The sequence below is a fragment of the Motacilla alba genome, chromosome 3 (genome assembly GCF_015832195.1).
Source record: "Motacilla alba alba isolate MOTALB_02 chromosome 3, Motacilla_alba_V1.0_pri, whole genome shotgun sequence".
NCBI classification, from domain to species: domain Eukaryota; kingdom Metazoa; phylum Chordata; class Aves; order Passeriformes; family Motacillidae; genus Motacilla; species Motacilla alba.
In genome coordinates, this window is record NC_052018.1 from 60,784,836 (window position 1) to 60,803,848 (window position 19,013).

A 19,013-nucleotide genomic window follows, 5' to 3' on the forward strand; every position below is an offset into this window, starting at 1 on the left:
TGGGAACAGACTTCGGCAATTGTTTTAAGTGTCAGTCGGACTTCTCTTCACAGAGAATAAGTTGAAACCTGCTCAGCTGAATGGAAAAGAGAGAAGAGGCTAAAAGTTTAACTATATTTTTTAAAAGTTTTGAGAAAATCAATGAAAAAAAGACAAATTGATGCCAACGCTTTTTAAAGTACTTGGGTGTGATGTACTACCACCCAGGGCAAGTCATGATGAGCTGGCTTATCAAACAGCCCATCACTACAGGATGCAAGGGCCTGCTCTCCCTTCTTTTTCTGTCTTTAAGCTGTATCTTGTGTCCTCATGTTTTGCCAGTTCTTGCATCCTATGGAATGCCTCCACGAGTACATCTGGTTGAGCCTGAAGTTCAGTGGCAGCCTAGACTAATCCAGCTGCTGTCTACAGTGATGCTCTTTGCCCCTTTACTTTATATACATTCATGTTTATGTAATAGATATTTTTTTAAAGAGGAAAGGTCTTTTTTCTTTCACTTCCCTTTCCTTGGGCATTCTGTTCCTGCCCCTCCCTTGTTGCAGTCCTTTGTCATGCTTTGTCATGTCCTTTGCCAAGTCATTTCAGCATGTTAAAGCAGCAGAAAATGAACTCGCTGAAAAAGGCAAAAAGTGAATAGTTTGGGTTTTTTTTTGAATTCTGCTGATATTCTTGTACCGAGCCAGCTGTGCAAAACATCCGATAAGCTGTGGTGAGACTGCAAGGGAGAGGGTGGAAGGATCTGAGGACAGAGCAACAGCCACGCTTCAGTGCAGGTTCAGGCGCAAGGAAATGTGGAGTGAGAGAGGCTGTCCTCCCCTGGTGCTGGTGAGCTGCGAGCTCTGCTCAGCACTCGCCCATCTTTTGTCACTTCACTTTTGGTCGTGTGGTGGCAGCCAGCTGGCCCCGGGTCAGCCTGTGGGCAGGCTCCCCTTAGCCACCGTGCGTGGTGCTGGCATCACGTGCGGAGTGTTGTGCGGATCATGGGGCACAGCGAGGTGGCTGTGATGGGAGAGGAAATCCAGCTTGCTTCATCCACTGCCCACACTGACACTTGTCTTTACATTAATTGTGCAGAACTCATAGAATGACACCTGGCTCAACAGCAGGGAGTTGAAAACAGCCAGACACTGAAAAGCAGGTGAGTGGTAAAGAGTACAGATAGGTGTGACCCATCATCATTTGTTTATTTCTCTGAAGTGCTACGTTCATTTCTCATACATATTCCTAAAAAAAAAAAATCGATAAATAGATCTAGATAATATAGATATATAGATATATAGATATATATCTATTTTAAAGAGGAAGCCCACTGGAAAAAAACCAGCTGGCTTGATGAAGTGGGACTAGGGTATTGGAAATTTCTGTACAGTACCAACTTAATAAATGATGCTGTTCTGCATCTACAAGGCTTTTCAGCGGGGAGTAAAGCATCAAACAAACTGTAATTCACTCCGCTCTTTGTGTAGTGTACTCTACTAACACATGATGGAAGACGAAGGAAAATTATTTCCTGGCTCCAGTGAGGGAACTTTCAATGTGACTGGTAACAGTGGAAAATGTGGGTGTTTTCCTCATGTAACTGTACTTTCTTGGCCCTTTTTTTTGGCTGGCTCATGTTCTGTGTCAGCCTCCCAGAATGAAAAAAAAAAAAAAAATCCCTTCAGTCAACTTAGAGGAAGACAAAATGTTCAATAAGCTTAAAATACCACACTGACAACTTCATGCAATGTTTATCTTTATTTTTTCATTTGAAATTGTACGACTTTGAGGCCGTCTGTCTTCATCTTTAGAAACAGTCATTGACAGGGAAGCATGGGCAATTCCAAAAACTTCTGGATTTTAATTGCCTTTTAAGGAGAATTCTCATTTTATTCTGCTGGAATAAATTAAAATATCCATTGATTCTGATTTCTATCCAAAGCAATGAAGTTGTATGGTAGAGGGCCAAAGTCAGAAGTTGAAAAACTACCAAAATATTCCAGACTTTATATGATTAGGCAGTTTCAGATTTTTAACTTACAAACAAGTGTATTTCTAATACTTCAAAACAGGAAAAAAAAAAAAAAAAAAAGAAAATGCCACCCCAATCAAGAGATATGGTTTCAACATGCAGTGGACAAATGCAAATACAAAATTGATTCTGGTCTCCAGAACTTGCAATGAAAAAGCTCTGTTACCTCATCTTGCCTTCTAAACTCACATACTGCAGAGAAGTAATATATGCTGCACTTTGTTAGAAGGCTGTACAATAAATGACAGTCATCTTGGTCTTTCAAAAGCAAGACTTAAGAGACATTTAACAGCTTTTTCGACCTAAAAAACCCTAATTTTTTTATTCTTTAGAGAGATTCTGATGTGCATTCTCACTCTCTGTTCCTGCCAGCTCCTATGAAATGTATTACTTCTAATTTGCACAAAACCTTTTTCAAAGAAATTAAGTATTTTCACAAAATTAATAGTTGGTAAGACTCTAAAATGATGGCAGGGAGAGGTAACTTCTGAAAAACAGCACAGAAAAAGCAGAGAAATATTTGGTTAGAAAACTAGGTATATTGTAGAAACTTAGGATTATTTGCTCTTAACATTGTAAACTGGCATGATGTATGATTGTACTGTAGCATTCAGCAAGTATGGAATGTGCAAGACATTGTCAATGTCTTGCATGGCAATGGTATTATTGCTACTTTGTTTAATTTTTTAAAATTTATTTTTCAAAATTAATTGTGAAGGGCATCTAAAATGTGCCTAGCAAATGTGTCCACAGCAGTGCCTAACTTACTTTCCATCTGTAAGAATAGCAGGACTTTCAGTTCAATATTTGACACTTCAAGTATTTTAGATATTTGTTTATATAAGCCCCCTTTTCTGATTGGAAGCAAAAAGCAATTTGGTAGTGTTGGATATATGTTGTCCAGAGACCTTATGTCCAAAACGCTGTAGTTTGCTACTTTGTGTTTATTCAATCAAACATAAATACTTTTCCTGATATTGCTTCCAACACATTCAAGCAGATTCTACCATGAAGCATGGTAACAGATATTCTGTATATGCAAGGTGACATGTCATCAGAGCAAATTAGCTTCCCAGTTGTTTCAAGACTTGCCCTTGTGACACCTCCACACTGTAGACAGGGTAAGAGAGGAATTTTCAGCAGCAACAGCTTTTTCATTAGCATTTGCCTAACAGAAAGATAGGATTGTCTGTCTTGGATTCTTTTAAGCTAGGTAACATTGCTGCATCATATTCATCTTCTGCATGAGATCAACCTGAGTCACAGCTAAGAAGTCAGAAGAGTACATACTGCAACACATGAACCTACAAATTTTTTGAAAGAAGAATATTTGTCCTACCCACTGTAAAATTTCAACTATTTAGTGCCTCAAACCAATTTTCATTAGGGCAAATAAACAATAAATACTTTGAAGGATAATGTTGAATCATGTGAAATATTACTATTTTTCTGCTTTTAGTAGGGGAGTTTTCAAGTTGTTTTGAAAAAAACTTTGAAGAGGTATTGATGTAAAAGATGTGATTAACACTTTTAATTCCAATGCAATACAAGTACTGATTAGGGACTAAAATAGGCTATCGTGGAAAGTACAATGTGTAGGACTGGATGATCCTGGTAGAATCAAAATAGATTCACTATTGAAAATAAAACTGTGTTTGTTTTCTGAGTTTGAGTTTTAGAATTATTCTTCCCAGCACTCCTCAAATTCCTTTATGTATTTCTCTCAGTTAAAATGCCTGAGGTTCACTTCTCAACTACAATGCCTTAAAACCCAGGGAAAGACTGTGGCATGAGACAGCAGCTTGAATGAGGTGCTGGTATTGTTTACAAGTGTTTCGCTTTTGGAGAGTGTTTCTGAAATTAGCCTGAGTGCTACCTGTGAAGATAAGGCAACAATGACATTTTTGCATAAACCATTAGCTCTATTTGTGAATGTCTAAAATATTCCGTAATCTCAGGAGAGAACAGTGCCATTTGACATGATACAGTCATTAATATTGTCAAAGCACTGAAGATAGAGCTCCAGCAATATGCTAATAGAAACCCGATGAACACTAAAAATGCTTGTCAGTGAACCAAAAAAAATCTGTCAGCAGCCTTCTGAATACACAGGTGCTGTATTCATTAAGAAAGAAAGAAAAGTTATTAGCTGTTTAAAAAGACCATTTCAAAGAATAAAAAATGCTGTGATATCTAAGTTATGAGATTGCAGGAAAACTGTTGACAACAGGCACTACAAGAGGAGGAGGAGATGGGAAGGAATAATGCAGCTGCATCTATTATATGCGTGGAAAAAGGATGCCAATGCATTTTCATGAGAGATGGTATCAGAAACTATTTTTACATCCTGCTGCCAAAGGCCTACTTCTTTACACCTTGCAGAGGGAGACACCCCCCCATATTTTTCCCATGTGTCATTAACATTGCCAGAATTATTTCTGTGTATCAATAAAATGGATTGTAGAATCACCAGGAGAGTGTCTACCAGGCTACTCTGTGTAATTTGGTTACCAAAGTAATTCATTTCCTCCAAGGAAGGGGAAGTTACCCAGTGCTGGTCAGTCTGTTCCACGGTCCCTTTGTTATCAGGCACTGTTTATGGATAAATAATTAGCTTATTGTATTAAAGGGATAAATATTCCATTTCAAAATTCAAAATGAAATTATGAAAACAGAAAACACATCGCCTGAGAGCTCAGCTGCATCCTTACATGTTTTTGCTGTCTCTCCAAGGACAACAGTCAGCCATGAGAGAGGCAGGTGATTGTAATCAACTTTTTTTCTCAACTTTTTACGAAAGTTTGCAGAGTGGCTTTTCTGAACTGTATTGATTCCTACCGCATGTCCCAAACTAGTTCATTCTCTATAGCTTACACAGCTCTGCTAGTAAATTGCAAAATTGTAAAAGATGAATCAAAATTAATCTTTGTTAGCACTGGTTTATGCCTGTTTACCCACTGCAGATCATAACATTACAGAATAATTTAGTTTGGAAAAGACCTTTAAGATCATTGAGTTCAACTGTAAACCTGGCACTGCCAAATCCACCATGTCCCAAAGCACCATATCTACAGTCCATGGTGATTCCATCACTTCCCTTGGCAGCCTGTTCCAATGCTTGACTATACTCCTTGTGTAGAAATTTTTCCTAATATCCAACCTAAACCCTCCCTGGCACAACTTGAGGCCATTTCCTTTTGTCCTGTTGCTTGTTACTTAGGAGAAGAAACCAACCCCACCTGGCTACAACTTCCTTTCAGGTAGTTATAAAGAGCAGTGAACTGTCCCCAAGCCCCCTTTTCCCCAGGCTGAACAACCCCTGCTCCTTCAATTGCTCATCATAAGGTGCTCCAGACCCGTCACCAGCTTCATAGCTCCTCTTTGGATGCGTATGGAGAATGTACTAGGCAGAAACAACAGCAAGCAGCTTTGAGAGTGGTTCTGCCTTAACTGCGGGAAGCCTCCCTGGGCTTTCTGCACGCAGCCCTGCCACCAGTGCCCATGTGAGAAGGGCTTGGTGCAGGATGGCATTTATAGGAAAGTCTTCCCTTTGTGGCTCATACTTTTCCAGTACTTTCTGGGATGTGCAGTCAGGACACAGTGAGGGTCTGTACGAACATGTCAGCATTGGTGGACAAACCTTGTACTTCCAGCAGTGTGCCCCAATGTCCATCCTGGCCTACATCAGGAATAGTGTGGCCAGCAGGAGCAGAGAGGTCATTCTTCCCCTGTACTTGGCACTGGTGAGGAAGCACCTTGAGTGCTGTGTCCAGCTCTGGGCCTCTCAGTTTAGGAAGGATGCTGAGATCAGGAGCACGGCTGGAGAAGGGCATGTCTGAACGAGGCTGGTCTGGAACACAAGTCCTAGGAGAAGTGGCTGAGGGAGCTGGAGTTGTTTAGCCTGGAAAAGAGGAGGCTCAGGGGAGACTTCATCACTCCCTACAAAAATCTGAAAAGAGGTTCTAGCCAGATGGAGGTTGGTCTCTTCTCTCAGGCAACCAGCAAGAGGACACGAGGACACAGTCTTAAGCTGCCCCAAGGGAAGTTTAGGTTGGACATTTGGAAGAAGCTCTTCACAGAAAGGGTGACTGAACATTGGAATGGACTGCCCATGGAGGAGGTGGAGTCACCGTCCCTAAAAGTGTTTTTAAGGTAAGACTGGACGTGGCACTTAGCGCCATAATCCAGTTGACAAGATGGTGTTACTTCTTATGTTGGACATGACGATCTCAAAGGTGTTTTCCAACCTAGCTCTGTGATTTCAGCAGCAGAACGGAGCATGGGGATGCCACCAGCGGAGCAGTGAAGCACTGGCACACACGAGAAGCACGGACAGCCGCGCTGGCTCAGCACGGGAGCAGTCGAGCACTTTGGGGGGGTGGGAGAGGAACCACTCCTCAGTCACACCGGCTGACCCGGAAAGCGGCGGGGCGGCGCGGCTCCCGACGGGACGGACTGGGGGCTCCAGCGCCGGCCTTCCGGCCTGACTGAAAGACCAACTCGGACGCAGTCCTCCGCGGCGGGGGAGGGCACATGCGGCTGCCCGGGGAAAAGCGGGGCCGTGCACGGCGCTGACGGATGCGGGGCAAGCCGGGGAGAGTCTCCGCCCGCCGAGAACCGCGGGGGCCGCTCGGCTCGGCTCCGCCCCGCCAGGACGGCTCGAAAGGCATGCTGGGGCTTGTAGTCCCGCGCGACGCCGTCCCGCCTCCGGCGGCAAAACTACAACTGAGCGAAACTACAACTCCCGGCGGGCGGAGGGGCGTGTCTCGGGCGCCGTGTCCGAGTCCGCACGGGGCGGGGGCCGATCCCACTAGGTCGGGCCGCGCGGGCGGGGCTTCTCCGTGCCCAGCGTTCGCTGGCGGGACTCGCCCCTCGGCCCGGCAGCGGCAGCAGGAGCGGGGCAGGACGCGGCTGCCGCCCGGGGCTGGCGGCACACACCGCTGGCGGCTCAGCGGAGCGTGGGTCGCGGGCGGCTCGGCTGAGCGGGAGGCGGCGGCGGTGGGAGCGGGGCACCAGCGCGGACACCCGCTGCCCGGCTCGCTGCGCTGCTCTTCCAGCCCGGCCGGCGAGCGGCCGCCTGCGGGGAGGTGGCGATGGAGAAGAGTTAGTGCAGTCACCGCGCTCCAGTGGCCGGGGAGAGGACCGGGCCGGGCCGGCCGGTGCGAGGGACCTGCTGCCCTGTCGCCGAGAAGCGGCTGAGTGACCGACCGGCCGAGAGCGGCAGAGGGTGCGCGCCTGTGTGGTCCCGTCCCCCGCCGGCTCCTCCCGCGGGCGGGCGGGCGGGCGGCCGGCGCTGCGGTGGTTACCGCCTCCCCCTGAAAATGAAGAGGTGGTGGCAGCTGCTGCTTCGGGGTCTGGCTGCCGGGGGGAAACCTGGATAGAGGCTCGCAAAGAAGGGTGAAGAGAAAGTCGCCGCTCTCTGGTTCGCGAAGGGGGAAGCCGGGCGTTTTTCTCACCTTGCTGCGGGGCCAGAGCGAAGCCGGGGACGCCGGCGGGGAGCCGCTCCTGTGCGCCGGGGAGGGGGCGGGATGCGGGGGGGGGCCCGGCACCGCCGCGGGCCGTGGGCGAGAGCCTGCGGCGGGGCGGGGTGCGAGCGGCGGCGCTGAGCCGGGCGGCGAGGATGGTGCGGGGAGGGAGAAGTCCTGGCAGAGATCTAGCGGCGGAGAAGCCTCCCTGTCCCCTGCCTCCCAACCTCCCTCCCGCGGGGCCGAGGCGCTGGGGAGCATGAGGCGGCGGCGGGGACCTGTTGTGTAGGGGCAGGCGCGGGCAGGGAGGATGAGGAGGACCCGCTCCCGAAGCGCTGGTGTCTGTCGGCGACCGGCCGTGCCCCGGGCTGCCACGGGTTCGGGACAATCCCTTCCTGCGGAGCGGTGACAGGGGAGCTGTGCCCCCCTAGGTCTGCGCGGAGCGGCGGCCGCTTCCCGCTGGACTGCGGCTTCGGGAAGAGGAGAGCTTCAAGTGTTCTTCGGAAGCTGGAGTTGCAGCCTGGTTCCTTACTTGCCTTTTTTTTTTTTTTTTTTTTTTCCCTCCCCTCCCCCTTAATGATTTGTTTCGCGTGTCTCTCTCGAGGGAACGTCTTAGGAATGGTCATTTTTAGCAGTGGAATCTGCTGCGCAAAGGAGGATTATAACAAATCTCTATGAATGATAGACTCGATTGCTAAACCTTGCCTTGACCAACCTTCTGACCCTCGGAGAAAACTCTCAGGGTGTGCGTGGGAAGGAAAAAACCTTCCCATTTGAAAATAAACTTGATTTTAAAAGACTGATTTTTTTTTTTTGAGAGCCTAACTGATTTATAATTACTTTTTTTTTTTTTTTTTTGGTCCTGTTTTGTGATAAGTTGTTTTTAAAAGGATTGTCCTACGTGGCTGTTTTGTAACTGGTGGAGGGAGGAAGGATCCCTCTCAAGCATTTCTGATATGACAGCTTTGGTTTCTGAAGAGTTAAGCGGTGTTTGCATGATACACCTATTGCTAGTCTGGTAGCAGACTTTTCATCGTTTTATTGGCTTTTTTTGTTAACTGGGGCTGGTGGAGAGGGCTCTCTTGGTCAGAAGAATATTTGCACATATATATTTGTATATATTTTTGGTGGGGTTCTCCCCACATTTTACTCTTTCTTGATGACTCCTGGAGGTGGTAGTGGGCCCATGAAGGACTGTGAATACAGTCAGATCAGCACACACAGCTCTTCGTCTCCCATGGAGTCTCCCCATAAGAAAAAGAAATCAGTTCCCAAGAGAAAATGGGAGGTTTTTCCTGGAAGAAACAAATTTTTCTGCAATGGGAGAATCATGATGGCTCGACAGACTGGAGTCTTCTACCTGACTCTTGTTCTCATCTTGGTCACCAGTGGACTCTTCTTTGCATTTGAGTAAGTGACTTTAAAGTTTTCATATATCCCTTTTCCTCCTCTAGTTATTTATTTTCTGTCTGAAAGCAAAATCACATTTTTATTTAGGAGAGGATGCAGACTGAATTTCACCAATATTGATTTATGTAATTGAAAATACCACCTGATAAGATGCTGAGGGGAGCACAGTACGGTTTGGGTTATCATACTCTGTGGAAAACTAATGAGAATTAAAGTTGCAGTTGCTTTTGTACCACAGGTTTCCAGCTGTTGCTGGTGTTGAAAGAGAAGTGTAAAACAGCAGGTTTGGGATGACCAGGAAGTGATGAGGATCCTCATCTCTCAGTTACTCTGAGAATCAAAACTGGCACATGCAAAAATACTGTCCCTTTGTCATAGAACTGAATGCAAGAAAAGCAGTATTTTTCATTAGTTTATTATTTGGGCATGATATTTTTTTTCTCTTGACATCATTTTAATAGCTTTTAAATTCGAAGTGAGGAGGAAAAGAGCTGTACAATTTTGCATGTACCTAGCTTTCCACCACTAGGTAACAGCATTACTTTCTCTTTGTGATAACTTGTATGGGAGTTTAGTCTTAGTTTAAGCTACATTTGCTTTGGAGGTTTTGACTGTATTTTTTTTTTAAGTAAGCTTCTGGTATCCTTCTAGGGTCTTTTTCTCTGTAGCTCTGGAGTCCTTTTCATCTGTGTTAAGTGAACACACCGTGACAGCAAATCAAATATACTGATTTTTGCTCTTATGTTGTAGTAGGTAAATTAACTACACATGGCAGTAAAGAATTAGGCACTTGATGTGAGCAATATTGTGTAACTTTTATTTACTTACTTATATTTAGGAACCAAGTACAAAGAAGTTCTCACTGCTAAAACACTTTTCATGAGAATAATTGAGTTCTCTTAAAGGCTTACTGCTCCTTTACCTGCTTTAAATTATTGTGGTTTGACTTATGGCAATAAAATCTCTTCAAATTACTTTTTTTTTTCTGCAATAAGAACTATTATTTATAGCTAAGCTTCAGTGCTGCCTCCAGAAATTGTTTTGCTAAGCAGTACAGTTGAAGACCAAAGGTCATTCATTACTTGGTGTCTTCAAACAAGAAGATAAGGACATTAACAAACCCTAAATTGTACCTGTTACATACAGATCATCTTAACAATAGTGGTAGCAGTAAAGAAGGTAAAAATGCTCAGCAGGTAGCCAGTAGCTAAATGTATATTTGAGCTCAGTAGATGAATTGTCATTAGTGGGCTCCATGTTACTTTAGAGGGGTTTATTAAATGTAAATTCTTCTGCAGATGTTATGAAGCAGCTTGAGTATCATTTGAGTAGTTGAAATAACACAGACAGTGATGGTATCCACACTGCAAGTGTGTTTACTTTCCTGCTTTTAAACAGGTATTAAAGGTGTAACCTTTAATAGTGTGATAGTATTGCATTAGGGCTGGGTGCTACTCTATTCTGTTTGCCATGATTAAGCTTTTGGAAAGCTTTTCTATGTGGGCTGACACTTCTCTCTGTGTGCAGTCTCATCACCTTCAGCACAGGAAGCCTGCTGGACTTCCTGCAGATACCAGAACGTAAATGTAGGATTGAAAGTATAATGTTTTATAATCAGGATTGCAAAACTGATTTATTAAGCCACCATTTGCAATTTATTTATATGTTTTAACGCTTTGATCTTTCAGAGATAAATTTTCTTTGCAGCTGCATGATTCAGAACTGCTAAAACAGGATGAGCTGCTAGCTGTTCATCACCATCTGATTTCATCACTGCTGTGAGCTACATGCTCTACCAGAGTCGAATTCTGCAACTTCCATTGCGTATTTGAGAATATTTGCCGTGTAACCATATGCAAGATTGACAAGATTTTTAGTCAAGGATTTTCATGTATACTTGGTGCTTACTCGTTCTGGCAGTCTTGAAGCAGGGAGGAATCTTGGGCTTTATATAATAGAACTGTATAAATTCTCTGTGTGTGTACTGGTCTTGAGTCGTTCTTGTATCACTTGCACTCCTAAGGAAAATCAAAGTAGAAGGTGACAATGGCATTTCATTTTTATAATGATAAGGTAGATTTTGGTCTTTAGAAAGCCCTTGCACTGAAAAATTATTACTCATCCTCTGAAGGCTAATTGAAACCCAAATCTAAAGACTGCGAGAATGGTGTTCAGTATGTCTGTGATAGTTAGACTGCAGCAGATTGTTAATGTTAGAAAGAGGGGAGTCTTTACTGGAGAGTGTTACTTTCAAGCAGTTTCTACTTGTGTCCGTTCCTAGTAGTGAGAAATTACTATTTATTGATCAGTGATAACATCCTGAGTGTTAAGTGTCACTGCCATTATTAGCTGATTTGATTATGGCGTTCCTCATTAACCAGCCATTTACTGAATATGACAGAAATGTCTTTCAATCCTTCATGCACCTGTGGAGCAAAGTGGCTTTTAAATGAACGTGTGCCCTGTGTGTCTGAAACGTAAGGTCAAACTGCCATCGAAGAAGAAGGTACCCTTTATGTTCTTGGAAATGTTTGTTCTTTTTTTGCTACAGTGAAAATAAATTGTTCCCTTTGGTTTTGGAAACTTGAAAATGGGTACTTATGGTTCAAGTCATTCCCCGGTTCCAGGCTGGGACGGGGGGAAGTAGGAAAGATTACTTTGACAGCTAATTCCTTGGAAGGCATCATGCTAACATAAACATGCTGACATGTTCTTTATACTTGGCTTCGTTTGTTCCTTCAGTGTGATTTCCCTCCCTTCTATTTTACTCTTGACATCCACACATTCAGAGCTGTATCTCATGTGCTTTGGCATACTCTTCAGGGAAGAAATAACATTTCTCAGAGTCAGCAAATCCTATGTCTCCAAAAGCATATGTATGTCACACATCTTGACCTGTATAGCTTTTGACATTGAGTCATGCCTTTGTAATCTTTCTTTCTTTATATTTATGCTTTTGTGCTTTTTTCCTGCCTACTTTATCCAGCTCCTGCTTTCAGCTGGTTTTATTCTTTTCTCTCTGTTGACTTTTATCTCTCATATACTCAAAGTGCATCACCACTTCTTCCTTTTATCATTTCACTGTTCTTTTTCATTTTCAAAGAGATAAACCAGAATTTGCTTAAAAGAAAAACAACAAACCATGAGTTTTCAAGCAGGTAGAATATTTATAAGTCCTGCTTCCCTCCCTTTCCAAAGGAAGAGATTGCAAATAACAAGCAGTTTTATTTCTGTAACTTGTTTATTAAATGTAATGTGAATGATGGCAAGCACTTATGGGTCCTAAGAGGGATGCTGTGCTGAGCTGTTCCTCAAAACTATGCCTATTTTAAATTGTTCAAGATGAGACACATCACGAATTACTAAATTTGTCTTTGAAATTTGGGTGTTACTTTACCTTGAAATTTTTTTATAACACTAATCTTGAGTTATTTAGCTGTTTCTTCTTTTTTTCTTGTAAATTTGGCCTTGTGTTGCATTTTGGTTTTTTTCTTTGCCTTGCACCAGTACACAGAGATGTATTTTTTCCCAAACTATTTAGCACTTATTTATGAAGGTAGCTGCATTTAAAGTTTAGAAAACAAATTTCTCTCCACAGAGCAAGGAGAGCATCTGTAACTGAAGGGCAGATCTGTTACTGTGTGTAGCCAGTTCAACCATTGTATTTACATGTATGTAAAGTCCTTTATTTGTGCAATAGAGGCAGAACTAACATACTTCATACTTACTGCTCTTAGTTAGGTATACATAATCAGAAGAAATAAGAGCCTTTTATGCTCGTGGTTGTTTGGGGTCCTGTTTCTATAGGTTACGGGAAAGCAAATGGAGCCTGAGTGACACATTTAACACAGTAGGACTTGTGAAACAGATGTATTGTTGTTAAATGGCAAATCTCATGTGGATGCACAAGAACAGGAGTTCCAGAGAGGTGGCTGACGACCTCAGCTATGTTGCTACTGAGGGTTGCCTCTGGGTGCTCCCTTTCCTCTTGGGCCTCACTGGGCAGGTAGCAGGAACGAACATGTCTGCACCTGAGCTGCTTCAGCTTAGGCAGGCAAATTAAACTTCCCATAAAACATGGGTTTAAGTGAAGAAGTTGACTGAACTGAATTGACTCTGGTACAGTCATGTTTTCTTCTGTCAACTTATTTGCAGGGTGAGTGGCTCGGGAAGAAGGTTGAAACAGATGGTAGGATGCTGGAAGGGCAGAAGCAGTGCAGCTTTTTTCTCTGTAAATGTGAATCAGAGCTCTATCACTTCTGATACCATTTGATGCTTGCACTGATTCAGCAAGCTGGAGGATTTTTTAGTTTGTTTGTTTTGAGCTAACACTCGATTTCTTTTAATTTTTTTTTTTTAGTGAGCATTTGTGTAATTGCATTTTCTTGCAAAAGATATATGCTGGAAAATTATTTAAACTGAGGCTGTTTATGTGCATACATGTGTACAAACCATTGATTTCTGTGCTCTCGCAGTTGCTGGCAACCTGCTCCATGCCTCCCACTTCGAAAACTGGTGTGACTGGAGGACATTCATGAGTCACACTTTCTGATGCTGTGTGTGGATTGTTTGATATTGAACGTCTGTGGTGGAGTGGTGTAACTTGCGCTCACTGTCACAAACCTCTGTGTGTAAACAATGATGTCAGTAAGCTGAGCATTTTCACTGTGGTATCAACAAGCCTTCTCATCTTATGGCAGGTGTTTTCTGCTCTTGCAAGAGGTGGTCTCTTAGCGTGACATTGTGTGCCAAGTAGGTGGAATGTTCCTCTAATAACCTCCTTTATCTTTGTTCCTCTGCTCTTAAGACAAGTAAGTTACTTGTGTCTCTTGATGACCCTGTCCTTAAACTATGAGTTCTTAGAAGAAAGTGCTACCAATCTGACTTCAGCTGTTAGAGGCTGCTCTAAACTTATGGAGCATTTTTAGCTGAAGATGTCAAAATGGATTTTAAAGCAAAAATCATACTTTATAAACTAAAATTATTATTCAACAAGAGAACTGCATCTTTTTCTACATGGAAGGCAGTCACTGCCTAATTGTGCATGGTGACATAGGTGAGTGCAGTGTTGAGTAGGTGTTCTTTTCTCCCAGTTTTACTCTTTTACTTTGTTTTGTTTTTTGTGTTTTTTTTTAACCTATCATTAAAATTAAACCAGAGGAATATTTCTGTTCCTTGTTTTGTCATATTACACATCTCTGATAACTTACTGAAAAAGACATGGAATACAGTAAGTCTAATCTTTAGGGTTTACACTTTGTATTGAGCAAATGATTTCTAAGGGACCATATGCATTCCAAGCAGAATGTTTATTCTTTGCTCTTAATTACCCTGAAAGTGTTAACTGTCAGAATCAAATATCTCCCATGGACTAAGTATATCTAAAACTTTTTTCTTTGTGAGGGTATTTTCTTCATTGCAAAAGAAGAATCTCATAAGTTTCTCAATGATCTGAGCAAATGTGTCTGCTGAAGTTTCTCCCTGGCCAAAAGAGAGTAGTTTTGTACTACCATATCTCAAAAGTAGCGCATCACTGAGCAGGTGTGTCAGTATAACTTGTAAACCTGCTTTGAATGAATTGTATCATATAAATTGAAATCATTCTCCCCAGAATTAACTAATGGCATTTGATACTGGGTCATGCGCTTCTCTTTTTCAAGGCTTGATCTATTTACATGGAAATGGACAATGATTAAGTGCTTCATTTTTCAGAGTAAAATTCTGTGAGGATGACAGAAGGAAGGCTAACCTCTCATGTTTTTAGAAGTTGTCTTTACTTCCCCTGAAACTGCAGAAACTTTTAATGGTTTTGTAACACTCGCCTGCTTCCCAAAATAGCTTTTTTTCTTTCTTTATGAGAGTGTTTGGTTTGTTGGGTTTGGTGGTTTTGTTTTGTGGGGATTTTTTTTTTATATTCAGCTTAGTTGATGGCCTTTATCTGTGTTTCATGGAGAAATTTTGAGCACTTAAAAAAATTTCTACTTGTATTTTCATTTTTTTTTTTTTGTGGAGGTGCAGGGAAATGAAAATAAGGACTATAGTGGTGTAATGGGATGTTGGCTTCTCAGATATTATATCATTTGGGGACCTTGAGGAAAACATTGTGTAGCTTTAAATCATCAATACACATGCATCTTCAGAGTGAAATGTGGACATTAATGGTCAACTTTGCCACCCAAAGCCTTGGGAAATTCAATCACTGCTGGCTGGTGGGTGATCTCTAGGCTCACCATAAATGTTGTAGATAGGTATAAATCCTTACCTGGAATATTTTATATTCATTCCAGAGAAGGGAGAAAAAAGATAATTTTAATCATTTAGTTCTTCTTTTTTATACATATATATACATATACATGTGTGTATATGTATGTATATATATGTATATATTCAGTATGTATATATATTTGTATATATTCAAATGTTTACAAATGCTCATGGCTAATACTTCTCTACATCTTGAATCTCCAGAATGACTTGCAGTCTTGTGACAGTTGTTTGATACAAGCTATCTTAATGTATCACTGAAAAGTTTGAGGTTTCTATTGTTGATATGTGCATATTATGCCTGTTTTGTTTTGTCCTTCCCTGAGTAGGTGCTGTTGTCCCTTTGTCTGCATGAATGTGTGTTAAAGGTATAAAATGTACCTTTTGGAGACTAGTGTAGTCATGTTAAATAAATTTACACTATTGAAATCTCTATCTGTTCTTCTTGAAAGACTGGTATTGTCATGTGGCTATCTGGAAGTCTTCTCATATCAACTCTGCAGAAATTGTCATTTGTGTTTTAAAGGAAAGAATGTCTTTTTCAGGTGTTTTTTCAAGCTGGTTTCGCAGTAATCATGTTATATGTTTAGGTTCGTGTAAAGTATTCTTTTAATTCATGTTGAAAATTGGACTAATTATGCAAAAATACCTTTGTTGTGATATGATTTAATTTCTGTCATAGTTGTCATGTTGCATTATTATTTTGTAAATGGCATTTCATACAAAACAAAGTATCTCAGTGAATCTGGATGATCAAGACATTTTCTTCTGAGTGTGGGCAGGGGGAGCGATGGCAAAATACTGTATTAAAAAATACCTGGGTTTTTTTGTAGATTTTAACACCTAAGTTTTACTTAAGTAGTTAAAAACCCTAGCAAACTAAAGTTTCTAATGGAAATGGCCTCTCCATTCTAGTGCAGCATTGAACTGTTGACTGTAGCACTCAAATACGAACTAATTAATGAGAAAGTGAAAATTGCTGCAGAAGAGGAGAAATCTGAGAATATTTTTAACTTTCTAATGCTTGTTTCAAAATGGCCCAGTCAAAAAACCCTACAACACTAGCTTAAAATACTGGAACATTTTGAAAAATTGCTTAAAAAGTTGAACAGCTTTATCTAGGAAATTTTTCTTATCCTGATGGGTGATTCTTGCACGTGAGGCTGTAGCTGATGATTACTTCAGGTGCAGGCTGCTAGTAAAGGTTTGCACATAGCACTGCAGTTCATCTTTCATGAGGCAAAGCTGGTGGAGAAAGGGGGAAAATCCCCTGAAGTCAGCTGGAACTACCAAAAGTTTATTAAACTTCGTGTAGTTACAACTCATTTGTATCTCAGAACTTAACACAACACTGTAAAGTGGATAAATTTTTTACAAATCAAAGAGACAAATTGAGAAATCAAGATGAAGCTTATATGTAGTGTCCCCAAATAAAATTCTGTTTCTTTCTCATGTTGCAGAAGTATTAAATGATACTTACATAAAACATACTTACGGAAGGATGCTGAAGTTGTTTTGAAGTTTCAGTTTTGGGCAACACACACCCTGTCCCTTGCTGTGTGGTTTCTGTCTGTATTTGAGCTCCTGCTCATATTTGAGCTCCTACTCATATTCATGGCAGTGAATAGGAAAAGGGGGCTTTTGGCAGTGTGCATCAGTGGAGCTCTTACCCAAATGCATCCTAGAACTTCAACTGCTAAGTTGACAGTGTGCTGTAGTGATTATATAGGATGATTATATATGATGATACAATTCTGTGTATGATCACCTCCATTTCATCAGTGTCCATAGGGTTTATTCACATTAATGTGGAATGGTGCCTAATCAGGTCTTATATAATGAGCTTGGCTAATGAGATCACAGCTGGTTTTGTTTTATGTTTTTCCACCCCTGCTGTCCCCTGAAGTTGCTTACTGCAGTAAATACTGGCAGTGTGCATTTGTTGTAGTAAATATGCAGCCAGTTCAGCTGCTTCTCTAAATTTTATTCTTATTAAAAAAAAAATAAATTATGAAACAAATCAACTAGAATACTGAAAATGAAATTGAAAACAGAAAGCCTGAACTCATAAGCTGATGTACATAAAATCTGAAGTGAATTTTGCAGTTTAAGTGCAAGATAACATTTTTACACTTTCTATGAAATTAGTTTGAAGGCTTTATTATACATTTCTTGTATGTATGATCAATATATATATCAGCTCTTAAGAGCAAGGAATATTAGAATTTATTAGTATTTTAACATAAATACTTGGCATAATACTACAAATTATGAATGTAGATTAAAAAACGTGCTCAGGAATTGGAAGCTTCCTCTTCGCACCACCTTGCAAAAGGAGTACCAATACAAAATTTCTCTGATTTTGATAAATTTTATATTCCCTCTTTTTTGGACTGTATATCACTGTCTATATATCAGGAACTTGCAGTCCTGGTCTTGCACTTTTGAGATACCCCACCAGTTACAAGTGCCATGATTCTGGGCAGAGAAGCAAGTGTCAGATCAGCCTGTACTTAAATTCTGCTGGTGTCTTTGTTTGTGCTCATGGTCTGGGTTTTCATGGCACTTCTATGCATGTTCCTTAGTAAACACTTCTATTAGCAAAAAGGGTTTTCTAGTGTTCAGTTAGTATATGGAAGAGTTAGAATTGTTCCTTATTTGGAACTGTGTAGAGCAGTTAAAAGTACTATGAAGAGAAGTAAAAGCTAGAATAGCTGTGACTTGTCTCTCGTCAGCGCTGTAACTCATTAATAAACTTGCTTCTTGTGTGATTTCCTTAGAGCTGAAGCTCATGATGTGTCTGTATGAGGAAAAAATACAGTTTTAAAGATACTTTTATTATTTAACATGACTGGAACTCTTTCCAGGGCTGAGAGGCACTGAGTGTGGGAACAGCAAGTCAACTCTATCATTAGTCAGGGTAGGTGTGTTCATGAAGTGTGCTGCATGGTGTGATACCAAAGATTAGAGTGCACTGTTAAAAGAGGATATTCACTTCTGATTTGCTTCAGTGCATTCATTTGGAGAAGAGAAAGCTCGTGGGGGAATCCTATTTAGAAAGTACCTGACTGGGGAGAGGGAATGAATAAAAAGAGCCTTGGACCCTTCTCAGTTGTGTTCAATGACAAGACACAAAATAAATTACCTTTAAAACAGAAGAAAGAAGGGTGGGGTTTCTTGGTTGTTTCTTTTCTTTTCTTTTTTTTTTTTTTGTCTGCTCGCCTGTTTTGTTTTGATTTGTAGGGGGTTGTTTTGCTGTGAGGATGATTTGGCATGGACATAGATTGCCCAGTGAGACAATGGACACACTGAAAACCAACCAGATATAGACCTGAGCAGTCTCCTCTAGCTGACCCTAGAAGAGAAGTTAGACTGAATTTTCAGAGTTCCTATCCTACCTCAGCTGCTCTGTGTTATCTGTGAAAATCAGAGAACTTACCATAACACTGCAAAGCAAGATGCTTTTAATCTAGCAAGATAATTTTGTTTTGATGACTCATTTATCACCTGCATACTTTAGGAGAGCTTCAGTTTTATCTAGTAGTAAAATATGAGCCTAAAATCTCAGTCTAACAAAAGTGAAAGTCATAGCTGTTCTTTCTGACCCTTCTCTTTTCTCACATTTGAATGTGGCTTTCTCAGTTCAAAGTGCATTTTCTAACACTTTTGGGAGGTTCTTTTCCTGTTCTTTTTTTTTTTTCTGCTGTTCCTCACCAAGCTTTGCCCTCTACTATTCATTTGGCTTTTGCTGAATTACACTTAGTATTTTCTTTTCTTATAAATAACAGAATTAAGTTTTAATAAATTTCATACAGAAGAATGTCAGTGTACACAGTTGTTTCAGCAGTGTTATATGTTTATCA

General features: G+C 41.3%; 1 protein-coding gene across 4 annotated transcripts in view; it reads left to right on the forward strand.

Moving 5' to 3' along the window:
- The first annotated feature begins 8,604 nt into the window (after nucleotides 1-8,604).
- Nucleotides 8,605-19,013, forward strand: part of ZDHHC14 (zinc finger DHHC-type palmitoyltransferase 14) — a 93,680-nt gene continuing 83,271 nt past the window's right edge. For all 4 annotated transcript variants that reach the window (XM_038130389.1, XM_038130392.1, XM_038130391.1 and 1 more), the window contains exon 1: nucleotides 8,605-8,886. In XM_038130389.1, coding sequence (XP_037986317.1) covers nucleotides 8,636-8,886 — 251 coding nt within the window. In that variant the 5' untranslated portion in view covers nucleotides 8,605-8,635. The remainder of the gene's footprint in view (nucleotides 8,887-19,013) is intronic.